Below are 19,117 nucleotides of genomic sequence, written 5' to 3'. Positions count from 1 at the left end.
GTTTTTTTCACCCCAATTTTTTACAAAATTATTTTCTAGTTAGTTCAAAATGAAAGCTCTGGTACTTGAGCAGAATTTAAATGAAACTGATCATGGTTGACAAACTGTAGTTCAATCAGTAACATGGATTTGGTATTTTTTTTAATTGATTTTTATTTAGCAAAATGAAGTGTATAAGTCAGTCTCCTGTCTCTTCATGATACACAGCAGTATCTGTTGCTGTCTCTTTTCTATGTCAATAGTTGATGATTCTAATAATGTGGGGTGGGTTGCTGGACAAAATATTTTGTGTTTCTCCAGCTTTCTTTTGCTGAAGTGGTACTAAAGTTTTTGATTCATAGTTTCTTTCTTTCTCTCTCTCTCTTTTCTCTTTTTTTTTTTTTTTTTTTTTTTTTTTGGTCTTCCCTACAGTCCTATCACTCTCATCAGTATGTGGCCAGAGCAATATGAGTGAGTATGCAGAACCCACCCCTTTGTCTGGAAAGCGTAGTACACTGTTGGCTGGTGGTTTTCTTTTAGCTCAGTTGCAACTAATCTAATGTGTATGAGCTATAGGGCATGACTGACTCAAAGCAGTAACACCCTTGGCACTATTGTGAATTTATTTCTTTGTCATCAGTCTAACTTGGTTTTAAAATTATGTTGTCTGTGTCATTAATTGCTTTGGACACCCCTAATTTTTATTTATTTATTTTAAACTAGTCCTTCCCAGTCTCCACAGCTGTTTCATGATGACACACACTCCAGGATAGAGCAGTACGCTACTAGGTAAGAGATGTACAGTGTCTGTCCAGTGCACTGCATTTTTTGTGACTGATTCCTGCAGATTTTAATATACATTACTGACTGAAAATTATTAAAAAGATACAATTCTCTGTACTCAGAAGTCAGTCAAATGTTTTTAAATCATTAGCTTCTGAATACAGTTGTATTAAATGTAAAATAGATGCATTAAATCTATCATCTATCATACAGAATAGAAACTTGCAGAATTATTTTGTTTCTTGATTTTTAACCTTTGACATAAACTGAACTTGTTGGATATATAACTTTTCCCTGTAGGATTTTAGATCCAGGGTTTTGTTTTCTTCTGTGATAAGTGGGCAATATCCTTTACCACTGACTTTTAGCAGAACACAGAATAAGTACAGATGTGTTATGTTCTGGCATTTATGGGGTCACTCTAGTCTTTTCAGGATGAAATGTCTATTACGACATTTCAGCGCTTCTGTGTCTTGTTGAAATAAGTACCCAAAAAAAGTAACCAGAAAAGTAAGGAAAATATGTAACAAAATATGTAAAAAAATGTAACAAAAAAGTAACCAAAATATGTAACAAAAAATAACCAAAATATGTAACAAAAAAGTAACCAAAATATGTAACAAGAAAGTAACCAAGGAACACAAATATTCAATGAAAATGTAACCAAAATATGTAACAAGAAAGTAACCAAGGAACACAAATATGTAACCAAAACAACTAAGACCACACAACTTCCTCAAAACACTTCTTCCTCTAGTAATAACATCTAAAAAATGAAGACAAAATTCTGTTATCTTTCATGTAATTTTTGTGTGCTTTCTAGTTGGATCAGTTGTTATGTGTATTTCACATGTAAACTAGTGATATTGTTGTTGTTGTTTTGATCTTTTCAGCTAAGCTTCTTTCAAAAAATATTATCAGGCCTTCCCTGATAAGACTGTGCCAAGCAGAAACAGTGTGTTATATTAGGGCTTAAAACCTTTATCGTCACTGTTTGAAGAACATTCCAATCTCAGTTTTCTGTTAACAAAGTCCCCTACCTGCAGTCAAGTACCGTCTCCCCATTCTCTTGTGCTGTGTCACCACTGAGTTGCTTATAAACCCCTTTCTCCACTTCCAGTTTGTATCCTGCCATGAAGGCTCTTTGTGACTCTCGAGTCCCTTCCCTGTCTCCCTCTGCTCCCTGGTTAAGGCTGTCTCCTGGTTCCTCATGCTATTCCAAGCAAATCCTCACTAAATGATGGAGGTTGAAAACATGATGATAATGGTAGAATCTGCATTTGTGTGTCGGGATATCTGTCGCTAGCTAAGAGATTCAGTGCGGGCTCCCCTCTGGGAAAAATACTGGGGTTTGTACTACTTCCCTGTATAACAGAGGGACTATGAAGACTATTTTTTTAGGTTTCATCAAAGACGTAAAGATGCTGAGCTAAGCAGCATTACAAAGGTGACTTGTAAACACGTTACTCACCATGAACTAATCTGTTTGAGATGCCCCAAAGCAGAGATAATCTGAATATCTTTAGTCACTTAGGAGCGTGTCCTTTCCTTCAGGGGAGGTGTTGGAGCACAACACCCCACTGCAGCCCTAGTGGGACAAAGAGATCAAGATGTCATCCTGTATGTGCTTGCACTTATCCTCCAGTCCTGAGGAATATTAACAAATGTACAGATGGGCAACCTTGCTCCATGCTAAAAGGAGACACCAGAGTTCCCAGTTCTTTAGGGCCTTGGACGCTGCTTTCAAAAAGAAGTTTGAAATCTATAGTAATGCATAACACAGTTGCAAAAATATGTGTGAAATTAAGATACCTTTATAGTAAAGGAAAGAGCTGTATTTGAGGCAGTCAAATGTGTGTGCACAGCATTGAGTCTTCCTAGATTTTTATGTATGTGTCTTACATACCTAGGGTGTATCTTTCCTAGAAGCTTGAGTAGACACACAATCCCTGTTGCAATTTTAAAGAGCTGTATGGCCTTACATCTACAGTATAATAATCCAGTCCTTTTAAATTAATTCCTGCCAAAATGAGGAACCATAAGCAATGACCCTGTAATTAGTTTTTTGTGGTGTTTTCCAGAACTTGTCCGTCCACAGTGTGATGTTATTTGCCAAGCATAATTTCAGATGTTACATGTGCTATATTTAAAAAGTATTCATCCTTTTTTGTTAGTCCAGCTATATAAAATTCTAAAAGAAAACCATCCGCAAAAACATCTCTTTGACTAATTCTACTATGAGAGTTGTGGGGATGCTAATGATAATTGTGCTAGAGATAGAAAATATACTTGTTCTAAGTCCTCCGGATTATAGGTTTTTGTGACAAAATTTAGGAGTTTATTCCTATTTGTGTATACCGAGATTGCCATACCTGAGATGTTTCTAAATAGAATTGATCTTCACACTGCCTCTGTTTTAATTGTGCAGCATGTTCTCTGAAAGTTGTGGTCTTTCCTTGCCTTTCAGGCTAGCGCAGATGGAAAGGACCAATGGCTCCTTCCTCACGGACAGTAGCTCCACCACAGGAAGCGTGTAAGTAACTCATAGGCTGCCAGGAACTTTGGTTATAGATGGATGGTATAGTCTTCATAAATTGTAACACAGGACTTAATCTCAGTGGAAGTATATAATTAGTATGACCCCAAGAATGCCTGCATAAATTTCATTATTCCAAGCATCAGTTGTAGAAATTGGAGATGTTTGCTTGATGAACTCTACGTTTATCAGCCATTCTGCTTCAAAAGTGAGGGTATTTCATGTGACTGGAAAAAAGTCACAGCTTTATAGGTTCCAGTTTGTATTTCTTTTCTGCTTTTAGCATAGCAGAAGAGAAAAGAAATCCCTCTGTGTTGAAGTGGACAATGGAGTAGGTCAGAAGCTTGTGCTAACTCCCAGGACAATTTTCTAATTAAAAAAAAAAAAAAAAAATCACCTGTAATTTGAAGGTTCTGCAAAGCCAGAACAGTGTTGCTGCTAGTTGTTTATATTTCAGTTTTCTGGCTGCTGATCCATCTGTTTGTCCTTGGGGATATAAACATACTCCTACATAAGTTTTATCAACACCATGTCCTTTTTTTAATTATATGTGACTTTTATTGTAAAAATCTTCATTAAAATGCATTGATGAACCTGGCAAGCATAGAACCCCATGAATTACTGAGGAATTAAGTAAGTTTTTTTAATGTAAAAATACATGAATGTTTTAACCTCACTGTGTCATCAGTTCTGTTAATTAAATCAGTGTAGCAGGACTGCCTCTCAAGTTATTAATGAATGTCATCAGCATTTTTAAAGAGGAAGCAGTAATTATTCAATTTTCATTAGAAAATGCTATTGTTCTCAATAATATTTTAATTTACTTTTTAAAAATCTAATCATGTAAATATTCTACCTAGGAAGGCTTAAATTTGAGATTTAAAATACTTTGCTTCAGAGAAGCATATGTGACCACCTTCAATTTTTTCTTCTTTCCTGCTTAATTAACTCTATTTACATAACTAATAAAACGTTTTTCATGTGTAACTGTTTTCATGTGTTTCTGTCATTGGTACGCTCACTAGTGAGAGAAATGCAGCCAAAATACTCCCTTTTGATTTGCCTTTCAAAAGAAAAGCAGACATACTGTCATTTGGCAGGAAAGCTGAAAACTTGAAGGCAGCTAAATGTTCATACACTTGATTATTTATTTTGCAAATAATGAGCCTACTCATATACAAAGGCCAAACAACCATCCATCCCGATGGTAAAAGGGGGTGTATATGCTTCATTTTTACTGGTAAATTAGCTATTCATTTTAATGCAATTTCCCAGCTACCTTATCAAAATAACCTTTATTTTAAGAAAAGGAGTGAGGATGGTGAGTTTGTGTGCCAACATGTGAGAGGGACCTCTGTATTTGGGTCTCAGTCCTGTTGTCAAAAGGGGACTGTTACACAAACAAAATTTGCAGAGATTAAGAGACCAATGAGGAAAAGAAAGTACCCAGTGACACCTTCTGTTTTATTTGCAGATAATTTGCTTTCATTAAGTTACATACTGAAGTACTCACAAAATTCTGATGAACTGTGGTTTAAAGTTTGGAGTTAAGCTATTATCATAGAATCATTTAGGTTGGAAAAGACCTTTAAGATCATTAAGTCCAACCACTAGACCGTGTCTCTAAGTGACACATCTGCGCATCTTTTAAATGCCTCCAGGGGTGGTGACCTTACCAGTTCCCTGGGCAGCCTATTCCAGTGCTTGACAACCCTTTCAGTGAAGAAATTTTTCCAGGCATCTACATGGCTATGAAGTTTGGATCATAAGTTGCCTACAGCTGGAGCACTGGGAATTTAGGATTATAGTTCAGCTCTATTCATACTATTGTAGTTTGTCATAGAAATGAGCAGGTTGTTATCATTCTATATAGACTGAATTTGAAGAAACAATTTGAAATGTGGATACACATTTTTTCAGTTCATTGTCCCTGCTGTAAACGTATCTAAGAAGCATCTCGTTCTCTTATGGTATTCAAAAGAATTCAGGAGATGATGACTGGTTTGGAAATAAAATTCTCTTCTTCTCATAATTGGGAGTTACAGTCTGTGATCTTATTTTCATTGGTCCTCAAGAGTCCTTCAGTTTACTGTGTACCTAGAACAGAGGCATAGTTGCACTTAATTTTGCAAGGTTACTGGTTTGATCTTGTTAGGTTCACAAGTTCATCAACAATACTTTTAAAAATCTTCGTGCTCTGAACAGTGTGTGTAAGAAGTCTTCTACATTTGAATGACAGTGAGACAACTTCTGCTGTCAGTTAAACATCATACGGGCTTTTTTTCAGGAATGTTTTGCAATATACCATTTGATTAAGAAACCATTCTTCAAAGAAATTTCTCTGTTTTAACTAGCCTGTTGTCTTGAATGTCATTATGACTTCTATCTCCCTAACTAAACCTTTCTAACCCTCCCCTCCCCTAAAGTTACGTAAATTCCATTTAAAAACGCATTATTCTCAACTGAAAAAAGTAAGTGTCTCTACTGTAGTATGTCCAGCTTCTTAACAAATACTCTCATGCATGAGTTTTCTGGTGTAAATACTTTGAATAAAAATGTTTTTACTTCATATCAGCTCCTCCATACATTAAGGAGTTCTAAACATTTAGGCTAGACTGTTGTGATGCATTTTCTTGGGCTTTAATTCATACAAAAACATCTGTATCTTTAAAGCAGACTGGCCTCTTCACAAATGAAGATGAGCATAAGGAAAACACGAAGTCTTTGCAACAAAGAATGATAAATAGCGTCCCTAACAAAAACCTATGCCTCACAATTTGACAAATCATGGTGTAGTAGAATGAAAAGACAAAAAGATTTGTTAGGAAAATGGGACAAGAATTTAACTCTCTTATCCCTGTAATGTACGAACTGTCCCATCTAGCCCATACTGAAGTTAATTCTGCTAGATGTAGTATAAATACTTTCTGTGTAAATGTTTAATAGCTGTTTTCTGATTAGTGTCATTACTACCAGTTATCTTCATGTCTGCAGCACTGTTGACGCCACCTCACGCTCAACTGAAGGCAGAGTTGGAACGTATCTGAAATGTTATTAGGGAGCTACCCGCTCAGGTGCAGGAATAGGAGAAAGGCCAGTGGTACTTTTAGCTGGCACTGCCGATCAGTCTGTCGTAAGCCAAACGAGCTCCAGTAATGTAGTACCTGAATACTCTGACATGACGTAAGTGGTTAAAAAGCATCTTGTCACAATGAGAAATTAGTTCCATGTGATGATAAAATTAGGAGAAGAAAAGTAAGTTAAAGACAAATAATTTTGGATTACCTTCTTGAACCTTATTGCTTCTTCTATGCATGTATGTTTTGGAATAGGTGGCTTGAAAAAATATATCCACAAAACAATAGGATATTTCAAAGGCTGTTTTCCCTGTGTTTCCTTGTTGGGGTGTTCTTTTCCTTTGATATGTACTACTTTCAAATCTGACCTCCTGCAATGTCATTTTTACTGCTTTCTAGTGTGGTGAAATGCTGAAAAGGAGCTGCAGCCTCTGCGGTTGAAGGACTTGGTGTAGTTCTAGCTTTTTCTCAAAGCATGCAGGGTCTTCAGAAGAATAGCCACCATGACACAATGAGGAATTTATTCTGGTGGTGTGCTTTTTTTTTGGTTGTTGCTGATTGCCATCTCCAGCCAGTTCTGCAGAAGAGAGTCCTGGATTCTCAAAATGAAAGAGTTTGCATTGCACAGAGCGTATGCCACTCCCTTATGTTCTAGGTCATTTTGTAGCCCTGTGCTACTAATGAATCGTCTTAATTACAGTTTTGAGGTTTGTCAGTGCAGGTTCAAGGTTCTGTTGTTTTGAACTAGTATTTTTTGCAGAACAGACCAGAGGTGGAACACATAGTAAACACACACTTCAGAAGACTTCTATCAGGCACTTCTTCCAGCGTGTGAAAAAGCCTGCTGTCATTTGCAACATGTAATGCCTAAAAAAGACTAGTCAATTTTCACAGTCTGTCGTGTACAGTTTCTGAGACTCTGAACCAGTGGGAGAGGAAGGAAATTAATTTTTCTCTGGACTGAATAACTGGGAGAGGAAAATATAAAATTTTCTGCATTTAGCTGTGTTGATCTTGCATACTGGGCCACGGTACAGTCAAAAATATCTAAGCATTTACTGTGTAAACTCTTTCTTTAAAGGGTTTATGAGTTTAATTTAAAAATGAGGTTATACCTAATGCAAAATCTGGAGAGAATCTCAGATTTCACTAGTTCAAATAAGTATAATAAATCCAGATTTACAGAGCTCTGTTAAAAAACCAACCAACCAACCAACCAAACAAAAAACCCCAACACCCAAACAAACAAACAAACAAAAAAAACCCAAACAAAAGCCAAACAAACAAAAACATTTCAGACTACCCAGGTAGTTTGTAAACCAATTCATCATCTTAAAGTGTAGACAGCAGATTTTTGGTGCCTAATTAAAATAATCAGACTAAACTACTTTATCATGTGAATCTGCCTTGACAACACCAACGCCCTTGCACAAAAGAAGGCTGTGTGTCTGTGTGTCGTTACACTGTATCACTTAATATGTAAACAGGTTTTTTGATCCTGAATGATAAAGCTGTCTTCTCTTCCTAGTCGCCTTTAACACTCCATTTCCGTACTTGCTGAAGATGGGACACTGAGCTGCCAGCGCTGCCGGCTTAGTGCTGCCGTGTCGGCCACAGCGAGGGGATTCTGCACATTCTGCAGGGCTGTGGAAGCCCGTTCTGTGCCTACATCACTGTGGCAAACATTTAGTTATAAGGGGTGGGGATTTTTATCAAGACAGTTATAGGATGAAGTACCATGGGGTTTTCATTATCGTGTTTAGGACCTGGTCCAAACGCCATGAAATGCACTAGCCTTTGTGTCAGTTTTACTAACGCAAACTGACAAGGCAAGAGATGCTGAGTTTCTCTGCAATCACTTAAGTAGTGGAGAAGAGAAAGCAGTTAGAGGCTTTCTTTTTTTTATGTTAAAAGTGGAAGAACTTGCTAATTAGGTTCCTTTTACAATTTTACATATAAACTTTCTGCAAATCAGTAGTTAATCACAAAAGATAAGATGAAGGAAAGTGATATGCAACCAGAGCTCTGTGGAAGGGTCTATTCATACCTGTTTTTAACCTTTATTTCATAAATCAACTTTCATGGAATAGAATGCTGTGAACTTTTAAAGTGGATAGAACTGCTACAGGCTATTTTCTTTTTGGTTTTGTTTTTTGTGTGGTTTTTTGGGTTTTTTAGGTATAGTGTTACTTGATGCACATTTGGTTGTAATAGTCCAGATTTTCAAATCTCAATGACAAGTCAGAAAATGGAAGACCACATGCTGACTTTGGGTAGATAGAGAATAGTTATCCTTAAGAGGAAATAGATTAGTGTTGTTCAACCATAGGATTAGTCTTCAGTAAAAAGTTTGACTTAAGCAGTACTACATAGAAGTAGTTTTCTAAGAGAGAGAATCAGTAATCAGGAATCAGTATTTATGAAATCTGTGGTTATTTTGTCTTGCTCCTAATACTGGTGATGCTTTAAATAGGTATTGATGTACTGAGCTACCAAAAAATCTTGAGTCAGCGGTATAAAATAGGGTCTTTCATTACACAAACAGTGTGTTTGCAACTCTTATTTGTTCCCGTCACATGCATTTGCTCCCTTTACCCCAAGAGCTTGAATGTGTTTCTGAGAAAAACCCCAATCCACGTGCATGGCCTGTAAAACACCTGATGTGTTTTACTTGTACATGTGTTTGTCTATAGATTATTTGTCACCGCAGAAATAACTTCTGTTTCTTCCAGAGTATACATTTCTAAATACCTGGGTTTATTATTCATTCAAATGAGAGACTACGTTTGGATCTTTTGTGATGAAAAAGGTTAAATTGACTGACAGGAAATTTTTTAAAAGCCTCGTGCAGAATCTCCATTACACTTTTACTTGGAAAAAAAATAGTTTATGTATAACGAACTTCTTATTTTTTGTATGTGCTTTCAAAGGCAGTGCTTGAGGATACTTTTCATTATGTCATATCACAGTTGGTTAATAGGAGAATTTGTAGCTACTTCTTTCCAAAAATAGGAGGAAAAAGGTCAGCACAAGAAACATTTGTAATGTGAGAAAGTATCTTTTCTAAACATTATCTGTATATCTGTATATATACTACTCGTGTCTTTCTCTCTGTTGTTGACCATGCTTTAACTGTAGATGATGTTTAGGGTAGTTTAGTCTATTCAGGGATGTTCAGTTTGTAGGGACAACACTTCACTGTACCATAACGTATGCAGTCTCTGTTTTGTAGTCAAGCAATGAAGAGAATTTAAAGGGGGTTTTCTTCAGCATTTGTACTGCTGCAGCAATTTCTCTTAAAAGACATGAATAGTATATGTTTTTCTACGGTTGATTTATCCTTCTTGAGTAAGCAAGCAAGCAAACTGTTTTTAGGACATAGTTTCCTTCACTTTCTATCCATCTGACTTATGGAGAAAAGCCAGCAACGAGGAAAGAAAGGCACACTTCCACAAAAGCAAACTCATTTGAACTTTATAGCGCAATTGAAAGTGCCAGGACTTCTGTGTCTCCTTACCAGAAGCTAATTTCAATGGGAGCCAGGAGGCGGACAGTGTTACAGTTTATTTCTATCCCTGAATCTGTAAGGAGGAGGAGATCTGCTACCCTTGAAGAGTTTCAGTGTACTGCATGTGTATGTCAAAATGGGGGGGAAAAGGTGGAAATACAAGGCTAATTCAAAATCTATAGCATTATTTTTGAAGCATTGTCAGTCCCTTTGTGCAGGGCACAGTGTTAGCTAGATACTTGATGATCCATTACTTTATGACTTCTTGGAGAATTCTGTGGTGATTTTTTCTTTCTGGTTTTATTAGGTAAATTGAGCACACCAAAATTACCTCCTAACTAATATTAAAAATCTCACCAGGAATGTAAAAGGAACTACCAGAAAGCTTGTTTGATTTTATTTATTTTTAAGGCATTTCAAATCAGTCATCTTCAGATTTATGTCTGTTTGGATATTATGTCTGATTCTTGCTTTCACCATTTCTTTTCAAACCACCAGCAGTATTTCTTGTTTATGCATACATTAAAGTAAACTGGTCTTTTATGCTACTACAGATCTTTTTTTTTTTTTTTTTTCCTGTGCATTGTATGTTTATGGCTTTGTGCAGTATATTTTTTAGGCTTATTTCCTGCTCTCTTAGTCCTTTTTCATAAGCAAACGAACGCCTTTAGTTTGACAAATATGTTTGCTCGCATAATGAATATTTTACTGCTCTATCTTTATTTGTGTGGTTTTATTTCTCTAGAGAGGATGAACATGCCCTTATCCAGCAATATTGTCAGACGCTGGGAGGAGAGTCGCCTGTGAGTCAGCCACAGAGTCCTGCTCAGATACTGAAGTCAGTGGAAAAGGAAGAGCGAGGAGAGTTGGAGCGCATCATTGCTGACCTTGAGGAAGAGCAAAGGTCTCATAATCATCCTACCGGTTTCTGACTTGTCACCTCATTGTTGTTTGAGCCATGCATGTACTATGTATGTATGTATGTATGTATGTTGGAAATGAGATCAACCTAGGAGTCATGATTTTAGCAAAAGAAAAAAAATTCAGTCAAGGCACATGTCATGCATAGCCTGACTTTATTAGGTAGAAGAGGGTGGGTCTGTGATAAAATACCTTTGTTTCACTTCTACTTTATTGTTTTATGGTTTTTTCCCATAAACCACAAATCAAGACATTGTCTTCTTATGAGCTACTTGTGTTCTTAGTGGGAGATGATGGTAACTTTATTTCATCTAAGGAAGTTTTTTATTTTAATTTGCTTGATAGTCATCATTCTTGTCCTTTTTTCAATATACCAGGAGTCTACAGATAGAATATGAGCAACTAAAGGAGCAACATCTTCGAAGAGGAATAAACCCTCTTGCATCACCTCCTGACTCCGTTGTGTCACCTCAGCATGCTTCTGAAGATGCAGAGCTCATTGCTGAAGCTAAACTCTTGAGGCAACATAAAGGTCGCCTGGAAGCAAGGATGCAAATATTGGAAGATCACAATAAACAATTGGAGTCTCAGCTTCACCGGCTACGGCAGCTACTTGAGCAGGTAGATGTAGACTGATGGCATTCCCTTGTGTTGTTTCTGCAGGGTGGATTTCTTGGTGGAACAAAGGTATTGGAATTTTACTGCAGATATTTGCACTACACTAGGTTGGTCTCTTGCACTTGGTCATTTCTGGCATGAAAAGATAATTTTTCCTACCCTCTACTATAAGCCATGGTGAAAGCCAAATGAGCACAAAATGACTAAAAGTGCTGGAGTGACCATGATGACTTATGAAACATTGAGAATAACACAAACAAGTGCAATAGCTTTTCATGAATTAAAAAGCAGGGGGTAGAAAATATATACCCTATTCTAAGTAATGGTGCCAGTCATGCCTGTATTTGACTTCACTTTTCCAATCTTTCCTGAAATAATTTGTTCTGTGGTTTGTTTTTGTGTTTTGTTTGGGTTGTTTGGTTGGGGTTTTTTTTCATGGTTAGTCACTGAAACCTTTCTTAGCATGCCAAAGACAGATGGCCAAATGTACATTTAAAATTCAAAAGGAGCAATCAACTACATTAAAAATCGAGAGAATATAGGGTTACTTTGTTGAGGGAAGAAATGTTGATTGGTTTTGAAGTCATCATATGCACATGTAATTAGGAAAACTGCAGCAACAATCTACAGGTTTTGTTAGAGATGTTAGCTGTACTATATCATGTGTAGAAGCTTGAACGATGGAAAAAAAAAAAAGTATAAATCTTTTCTCCTAACTAATCATTACACTTGGGTCAGAGTACAGTAAGGCAGAGTATTTCTGCCTCCCGTGGGTCAGGTGACTGGCTGTACATAGTAGAGGATTTAACTAAGCCAAGAAACAGACCGCATAAACCAAGTATCAGAATGGTGTAAGTTCCTGCTGTAGGTGATACTCTCATTACAGTGATAAAGATACTTTTTGTTTGTTTGTTTCACTGGCTGAATTTGTCATTTTTCTAGACAGTTTTGGCTGAATAGTATTAAGAAGGATCTGTTCCCCAATGGCTTCCCTACCCTGCTAGCAGTCTTTTTGTTGTTACTGTTATTCTAGCATCTTTAATCAGCATTTGAATAGCTTAAATTTTTAATGGAGAAGATAAATGGTGCAACTGTTAATAATTCATGAAGTAAGTATCTTGAGAACTGTGGCCAGCACTGGGTGTTTCAGAGAAGGGTTGAAGATCTGCGAAGAAACAGCTGTAGAATAGAAGCAGAAGTTCTGCCAAACCCACAGACACTTTCAGCTTAGTGCTTAAAGCAGGAACATGTTCATCCTTTAAAACTTTTTTTTTTTTTAATGTAGCTTGTGGATAATCTTGTAATTTTGTAATCTTTTCAGTATCCTTGTAACATTCTTAGTAAGAGCTTTAGGGTAGGTGTGTGTGTTGTGATAAAGTGGACAGGCAGAGGGGCAATAGCTTCTTCTTATCAATTCTGCCCTTGGATTTTTCTGGAGTATTCTGCAGCTTGTGGTTTCTGATAGGGTGAGGCAGAACAAGAGTCAAACTTCTTCAATATTTCTGATCATTTACTATATACTGTTGCTCTTTTGCTTCGTGTCCAAAATCTCCTGCCTCTGTGGGAATCGTGACATGCTTCTGATTGTTCCAAGTGTCTTCTCCTAAGCTGTTCCTGTTTCTCCTCTGTCTTTTAATGAAGTGGCTGGTACAAAGTCAAGTATATGAGAAGGTCTGCATTATTGCTTCTATAATTTATCTATACAATATATCTATATTTATATGAATATATATATATGAAGTGGGCTCAGAAATCATAAAGAATTCAAATTTTTAGTGTAAGTTCTTAGTTCTTCAGTGAAAATTCTTTATATTGACATCAATTCAATTATAAAGCAGCACTGAATTCTATTACTGCCCCCTTAACATTCTGAAAAATTGACCATTCTTCAGCATGTTTGTTTGTCTGTCACCTAGGCCGTTACTGTCTATGAAAGTCTTTATCTCTTTCACTGCTTGGGGAAGGACTTCATCAGAAACCAGCTGGGGATCTAAGTATATACATTTGTTTCTTTTGCTTTTATTGGCTGTCCCAATTATTTTTCACTGGATATAAGGAATATCTTTTCTCATTAATGAGATGGATGACTCGCATGGAAGATTCTCATAAGTCCCAATGTCAAAATAGGTAACTCCTCTGTAATTCCTGTAGTAACAATTACTAGTATTAAAGGACACAACTGTCTTGGAGCAGTTTCTTTGCCATCTCTCTTTCTCTCCTCTGTCAACAGCAAGTCTCTCTGTTTCTCATTTCCACTCAGCCTCCTGACTGTTGTTTGGGTTAATAACTTGTCACTGAAACTAATTTTTTTTTTTTTCTGTAAAAGATATGGAGTGAGTCTGTCTACACACAGATGTTTGGGTAGAAAATTAATGAAACTTAGAAACTTTGCTGTAGTAACTGTTTAATCTAGATGAGAGCATTCTAGGACATTCTTTAGAGAGCACCTTTAGCAGAAATATGCATGCATCCTCACTGCACATTTGCCTACTTCAGGTCGCAATTCTGAGGTTACCATACTATTTTTATTTTAGCAAGCCCAGAGGATTGGTAGCTGTCAAACGATGTTGTCATTTTTGTCTGCCTGATTGATTATAGTGCCAAAGAGGAAGGTGAAACAGAACTGGCATGTGACAACTTTGGTACCAACATGTTAATCATACAGAGAAAAGATAAAGAATCCATTTTCATTTTTCTTTCTTCGGCCCCTTTTAGATACTGCACGTGCAAGGTAGAAGTAACAACTATTATGAAGGACATTTAAAGTCTGTTTGGATTTTTCTCTGCTTGTCTGAGCTGCTGAACAGAGGTTTCATATTGGATTTGATACTGAAGTTAATGGGAGCTGAAATCATCTGTCAATGGCTTTATAATCAGACTCCGAGAGTAAATAGGAACTGCAGCTTTCTCTCCAACTGAAAACAGGGGAGCTTTATCAAAAGAGCAGAGGCGGCAGCTACAAAAGGAAAGGGAGAATAAGACTGGAACAAGAAGAAACATTTGTAATGGATGTGGTATGGGAATTGGCCTTTTTTGAGGTTTCCTCTGATTGAGAGGTGGGGGGGGTGGGGGCTTTTGTTTTGTTTTGCTTTTACCAAAAGCAACAGAAGTCAAGGGAGGAATGGGTATGTTTTATCTGTCCATTAAGCCACGGAACACTTCAGGCTCTTCTTTGGGAAAAACACCAGCAGGAAGCACAGTGAAATGAGGCACTGTAGATCAAAACTGGTTAAAATAAATATCGCTTTGAAAATAAACATCTGCTATAATACAGAAAAAAACCTCAATGTCAGAGTTTCCCAGAGAAGAACTTATCAGTCTCTTTGTATCTTCATTTGGTTTTGCATAAAAAGAAAACTCCCAGAAACTCCCCTTCATCCCCATAGAGGTGTGCTCAGTATCCCTGCTTGTATCTATTCAAGAAGAAGAAACAAGCATGTAGTAACATCTAGGGCTATTTTATTATGGTTTCTGGCTGATGGGTTGTCTGCTGAGTTGGTTTGAATAAGGATACGTGAACTTCATGATGCCTGAAGGGGGTTGATGATGGAAGTGATCAGATTTTGCAGGTGTTATGCAGCTGAGGTCAAGTAGAACATGATTTTTTACATTTTTTTTCTCAGGTTCTTTCCCAGTAAAATTGTTAAATCATGTAAATATGTGCAGCTATATCCTCAACTATTTTGCATTTAGCATTTTTCAGTGTCTGATTATTATATTAAGGCATTTATACCTCTACCAGACCCTTCCCTTTCTCCTCCAAACCCCACTCTTCATCTGCTTAACTGTATTGTCCTGATTTTGAAAGAAGAGGGTTTGGGAGCTTTTTGGCTTTTCTTGTTACTGCAGTCACTTGGAACTATGTAGTGTAACTTTTGCCAGTGTATTTAAATAAAAATGAAGTTATCAGACATTATCCTCTGATTAGAAGAGGATGTGGGTTTTGTTGTTTGTTTTTGTTTTTTTTTTTAAATCCAAGTGAAATATTTCATTCTGACTGCTGCAGCAATATAAGGTACATCAATGTAAAGTATTCCAATTATGTTTTGTTTGCTCTGTTTAACAGTTTATCCACTGTTAAAGAGTCCTCGTGCTCTGTGGGGCTTTTTTGTCATTTGCAATAGCACTCCTAAGTGGTACTAAATAACGTTCACTACTAATCCATCATTTAAGGTTGTAGATATCGCCTTTCTATCCTAATTAATCTTGACTTTGCAGTGCTTCACTATCCTTGATCTATCTTATGTGTTGCTGTACTGCAGTTTTGTATCAAGTTCAGCAGCGGTCTTCCTTCTTCAGACACCCTCAGTCATCTCTGCACCATCTGTCCACAGTTACTGCTTGAAGAGGCACAGAGATCCAGTCCAGGTGCAAGTTTCTGTTTTGGATTATTCAAATTTGCTCAGTCCACCTGTCTGTGGGTGGGCAAGCAGCTACTCTGCTGCTGGAGTTAACCTTGTTCAGTAACTCCTCACCCTTAGAGACTTTGCTCATCTCTTTACCACTATAGCTCTAACTTCTTGAACATAGGTTCCTGGATTTATAGAATTACCTGGAGTTAGTTACCCCAGGCTTGGCCTATTTAAAATCACCACACTCATTTTACCTAGACTCTGTAGTAGGGTTGAAGCCTGATACTGAATAGCAAATTACTTAACTACTTGATAGGCATTCATTGTTCATAGGAGTGTCTTGATGGTAAAATCCTTGGCCAGCTTGAAAACATTTCAGTTTGTCTTCTATATGCAGAGCAATATTTCTTGATTTATTCTTTTAGTCAAAGCTGGAAGTTGGTATCGTCATGCTGAGAGAGAGATGGGATTTGGAGGAGAAAAAAGATTTACTGAGTGCTCAAGGGAACATTTCCTTCTATTTCTCATCACTGTGTATGGAAGAAAAAGTATCTTTCATTGTTCAAAAATCTTCGGTTTTGTTGAAGATTTTTTTGTAATCTGGAAGTTGTCACAAAAATTGAAGGTTGCACTTCAGGCTGTGAGCTACAAAGGAGCAAACTTGTGCACAAATGAACTCCTATTCTATATGTTACCTCTTTGCATCGAGTCTTGTAGCTGTTCTAGGTACTTGTTCAGTCCCAGTTTCGAAAAGATCTTATAAATAATGATAGTTTCTTAATAATTCCGTATCTACTTTTGACAGATTTATTTAAATAAGCTACTCTTTAAGCTGTTTGGAAGTAATTTGATGATTTGCAATCAAAAAAATAAATGATAGGGGCAACCATTTCAGCTAAGACTCTGTAACAGCCTCAGATGTAAATACTGTTCAAGTGCTTCTGTTTTTTCAGAACAATCATTTCTGGAGCTCAAATACTGTATTACCACTCTCTTCCTCAAAGGATTTCTTACAAGAAAGAAGGAAAAGAGGAAAAACCAAAAATGCCTGAGCAAGATCCCTTCCAATATTTCTGAGTTGTTATAGTGAAGAAGTCTTATGGTCTTTTCTTATTCTGTGTCCATATGTGTATACTTATACCTAATCTCAAGTACGTACATGTATACAACTGAATGTAATATGGAACTTCGTGTTTAATTCTTAAGGTGAATTTAAGAGTCCAGAAAGGCTTGCCTACAACACAGTTTTCAAAGTGTATGGTTTCCTTCGCTTAATTTTCTGGAGATTACATAGTACATAGTTTCCTGACAATTTGGTGCCCTCCACACCATTGAGAAGCAGCGCCAGCGGGAGCGATGGCTAGATACCATTTTTTAAGGTTTAACAAAGTTCTTTTCAATCTTGAGTCTTCACTCAGCTGGATTGTGAAGGAGTTTTGCAAAACTGTTCATGATTGAACAGTTGTTCTAAGGATGATCAGTCACCCCGGGAAAGCTTCTTAGGGGACCTTAGCTGAATGTCTTCTGTGTATATGTACGTATACATCCATACATATATGTACAACCCCAATAATACCATTGTGTAGTCTTTCTGCATAGCTGAACTGAAAGCCTCAGCAGACTGTTAGGGTTGTACATAACACTGTGTTTGTATGGTGTGTGCTCGCAACAGAAGGTTGTTTTTATCAAGATCATTGTTGTGGTTTAACCCCAGCCGGCAACTGAGCACCACGCAGCCTCTGGCTCACTCCCCTCCACCCAAAAGGGTGGGGAGGAGAATGGGAAAGGAATGTAAAACTCAAGGGTTAAGATAAGAACAATTTAATAATTTAAACAGATAAAAAGGTAAGAACAATAACAGCAACAACAACAATAATAGTAACAATAGTAATAACAATAACAGTTATAATGGAAAGATGGGGAAAAGGATAAAATCCAGAGGAAAAGGGAGAAAGGAAACCAAGTGATGCACAGTACAACTGCTCACACCTGCTGACCGATGCCCAGCCAGTCCCTGAGCAACGATCCCCCCCCGCCCCAGCTCACCCCCCGAGTTTATATACCAGGCATGATGTCCCACGGTATGGAATACCTCTTTGGCTAGTTCAGGTCAGCTGTCCTGGCTGTGTCCCTTCCCAGTCTCTTGTGCCCCTCCAGCCCTCTCGCGGGCAGGGCCCAGGAAACCAAAAAAGTCCTTGATTTAGTATAAACAACTAAAAACATCAGTGTGTTATCAACAGTGTTCTCATATCAGAGCCAAGACACAGCGCTGTACTAGCTACTGAGAAGAAAGTTAACTCCATCCCAGCCAAAACCATGACAACCATCAACTGGTGTCTCATTAGAATAACACTTAAGTCTGAATTTTCTTTTACAAATTGTTGGTTTGGGTTTTTTTCCCCCAACAGTTATATAGCCCTGAGACAACTTTAGTTAGTTTGGAGAACAAACAAGAGCACATAGAAAAGGAAAGGAGCAGGATGATTGCATGCAAGCCTGCGCTTAGATTCTGTAGATACAATTTATCTAAATTTGGGTATTATTCTCATTAATGTAGCCCGAGTCAGACTCCCGGGTTAACGGCGCCTCCCCCTGTGCTTCACCCCAGCACTCTGTCCTTGGCTACCCGCTGGAGCAAGAGACAAGCTCACAGTTTCATCAGACAGGTAAGTGTTTTGATCAGATAACATGCTGTGTGGGTCTGTGGGTGACTACTGAATAGGTTTGTTGGCATCTTTCTGGAAAGATTTATCAATAAAAAGGAACTGATCTTTGTGATGCTGCTGGGAACAAGACTTTACTGCAGCTGGAGCTGTTGCTTCCCCACACTTGCAAACAGCTGTGGTATCACAAGAATCCACATAACTGAATAGTGGATTTCTGTCAATAGACTTCTTGGTCCTATCTGTTTTGAGCAAGTGAATTTACTGGGCAAATCCATCGTCACTGAAGAGGGAACCAGATTTCATTGAACTGAAATGTTCAACAGCTCTTTCTCCTACATGTGTACACCCAGGTAATCTGTCAGATACAGGAACAAATGTACAAAACATGTAATAGAGGCTTCCAATATCTTTTTTTTCCAATATCTGCTTTAAAAAAATCTGCTGTATCCTTTGCTTAGCGTGATATTTTGATGATCCCACCCCTCAAAGACTTCCCATCTTTAGGAATTCTTTATTTATTTAAGTGTACAGCCTTTGCACATAAGGACATTTCTCGCTTGAAAGACTATTCTAAATTCTCCAATATCAGAACTCATTAATTCCACTGGGAGTTAGCAGAAATAACTACAGACCATTGAATGCTCTAAATTAGGGGGGGAAATGAAAGATTTTTCTTA

At 37.4% G+C, this 19,117-nt stretch overlaps 1 protein-coding gene across 7 annotated transcripts in view; it reads left to right on the top strand.

The window, feature by feature from the left end:
* The window catches only part of UTRN (utrophin), a 413,274-nt gene that overhangs the window by 386,218 nt on the left and 7,939 nt on the right, over positions 1-19,117 (top strand). For all 7 annotated transcript variants that reach the window (XM_037392250.1, XM_037392248.1, XM_037392249.1 and 4 more), the window contains 6 exons: positions 412-450; positions 703-768; positions 3,230-3,295; positions 10,629-10,787; positions 11,182-11,425; positions 18,332-18,440. In XM_037392250.1, coding sequence (XP_037248147.1) covers positions 412-450; positions 703-768; positions 3,230-3,295; positions 10,629-10,787; positions 11,182-11,425; positions 18,332-18,440 — 683 coding nt within the window. The remainder of the gene's footprint in view (positions 1-411; positions 451-702; positions 769-3,229; positions 3,296-10,628; positions 10,788-11,181; positions 11,426-18,331; positions 18,441-19,117) is intronic.

The sequence above is a fragment of the Falco rusticolus genome, chromosome 6 (assembly GCF_015220075.1).
Source record: "Falco rusticolus isolate bFalRus1 chromosome 6, bFalRus1.pri, whole genome shotgun sequence".
In the NCBI taxonomy this organism is placed as follows: domain Eukaryota; kingdom Metazoa; phylum Chordata; class Aves; order Falconiformes; family Falconidae; genus Falco; species Falco rusticolus.
The sequence above is the reverse complement of the archived record's forward strand: the minus strand, read 5'-3'. Positions and strand labels throughout refer to the sequence as shown.